At 49.1% G+C, this 1,748-nt stretch overlaps 1 protein-coding gene across 1 annotated transcript in view; it reads left to right on the top strand.

The window, feature by feature from the left end:
* LOC103373746 (cGMP-dependent protein kinase 1-like) overlaps window positions 1-1,748 on the top strand; it is a 52,914-nt gene that overhangs the window by 32,003 nt on the left and 19,163 nt on the right. The window contains exon 8 of the mRNA XM_008303714.1: window positions 1,211-1,276. Coding sequence (XP_008301936.1) covers window positions 1,211-1,276 — 66 coding nt within the window. The remainder of the gene's footprint in view (window positions 1-1,210; window positions 1,277-1,748) is intronic.

Raw genomic sequence — 1,748 nt, 5'->3', positions numbered from 1 at the left:
CACACAACATAACAACACAACAACAACAACAACAACATAAAACAACAACACACAACATAACAACACACAACAACAACACACACAGACACAGAGGTCAAAGGTCAAAGGTGGGGGTCACTGATTCTGACAGGAAATGAGGTCATCAGGTGAGACGTGTTGATTGGCTGCTGCTGATTGTCTATCTCTGTGAGGACCTGCAGCCTCATAATCCTGTTTTCAGATCATCTCTGTGCTTCTCTGATCAGAGTTCATTTAATTTACATCAACATGATGTTTTAGCCATAAAGTACAGGAAGCTTCATGATGAACACGTCTCATCTGAACACACGTTCCAGCAGCTTTAACCCCGAAGACGTGAGCTCTGGGCTTTGCTGCATCTCGTGTGTGTGTTTGATTCGTTTTCTAACGTGACATTTGGCTGCACAAACACAGTTAAAACGATTTTATGTCTTTGTTCTGAGGAAACCTGTGAGATCCAGGTGAGCACGTGACTCCTCTGGTGGAGGACGCCCACACGGTCTCCGGAGACCAGAGGCTCGACTCACGCTAACAACACGCTAAGAGCTGCAGATGGAGCGTGTCGGACAGAAATCAATACGGTCCCAGAGAGCTGAACATGTTCATTGTCTGGTCATACGTGTCCATTAGAACACGCTAATGGTCTGAAGTGGGTTTGGCTGTTTCCTCTGGAGGACGTTTGTGTGTCTCTGTGAGGACCAGAGTGGCCAGAAGGTGAAGCTTCAGACTAACGAACTAAACCCTGAAGTTCAGCTTCATCACACATCAGGACGAACACGAAGCTGCAAAACAACGACGGAGACGAATGACAGCAGAGACGAGACGATCTGCACACGAACTCACACAACAGCCGACGACAGACACACAAAGAGACACACAAACGTCTGAAACAGCCAGAGACAGAGAAAAGGCCAAACGACCACTGAAAGAAGAACCTGTTCCTAAGTGACCAGTGTTTTCTTCACTGAGAGGATTTTGGGAGTTTAACTCTAGACGCGTTTCTACGGTAACGTTTTGGGCGACTCCGAGTGTTTCTACAACATGAACGTGGCTTCAAGCAGCGAGCAAACTTCTGACTTCTAATGAGAACGTTTGTGGACATTTTAAAACAGTGGCGACGTTTTTACAAAGAGTCTCTGGAAGCGATGGCCTCAGACTCACTGGTGTCCTTGTTTGTGGTGTGTGTCCACAGGGAGGACGTCAGAACAGCCAACGTGGTCGCCGCCGATGACGTCACCTGCCTGGTCATCGACCGAGAGTAAGACGTTAGCGGCATCACCTAAAGCTAAACTGGGCTTCATGCTCCTGGGGTTTGGGTTCACTTGCTGCTTCTTCAGGACGCCTGGTTCCACACCTGAACACGTCAGGAGCCTTTAGCTTCATTGTTACCTGCAGGCTGACGTGAACGTGTCGCCGCTGTAGCTGCTCTCAGACCAGGTGTTGCAGATCAGCAGCAGGTAGAACTTCACAGCCAGTGTTTGGTTCCTCACACTCAAGCTGCTGCTGCCCTCTGCTGGTCGCCTCCTCCAGCTACACACACATCCGCCACAACATTAAAACCACTCCAGGGCTTGGTTACCTGGTTGCCATGGCAGCAGCCAGTGGGCGGGTCTATCAGGTGAACAGTCGGTTCTTAGAGCAGGAAAAAAAGAGCAACATGAAGATCTGACATGTGATGAGCTGAGACTACAGAGGACAGAGTCTGAAGGACAGGGTTAGGGTTACAGGTG

This window comes from Stegastes partitus, unplaced genomic scaffold (assembly GCF_000690725.1).
Source record: "Stegastes partitus isolate 25-593 unplaced genomic scaffold, Stegastes_partitus-1.0.2 Scaffold2054, whole genome shotgun sequence".
Lineage (NCBI taxonomy): Eukaryota > Metazoa > Chordata > Actinopteri > Pomacentridae > Stegastes > Stegastes partitus.
Note: the sequence above shows the minus strand (reverse complement) of the source record. Positions and strands in the feature narration are given on the sequence as shown.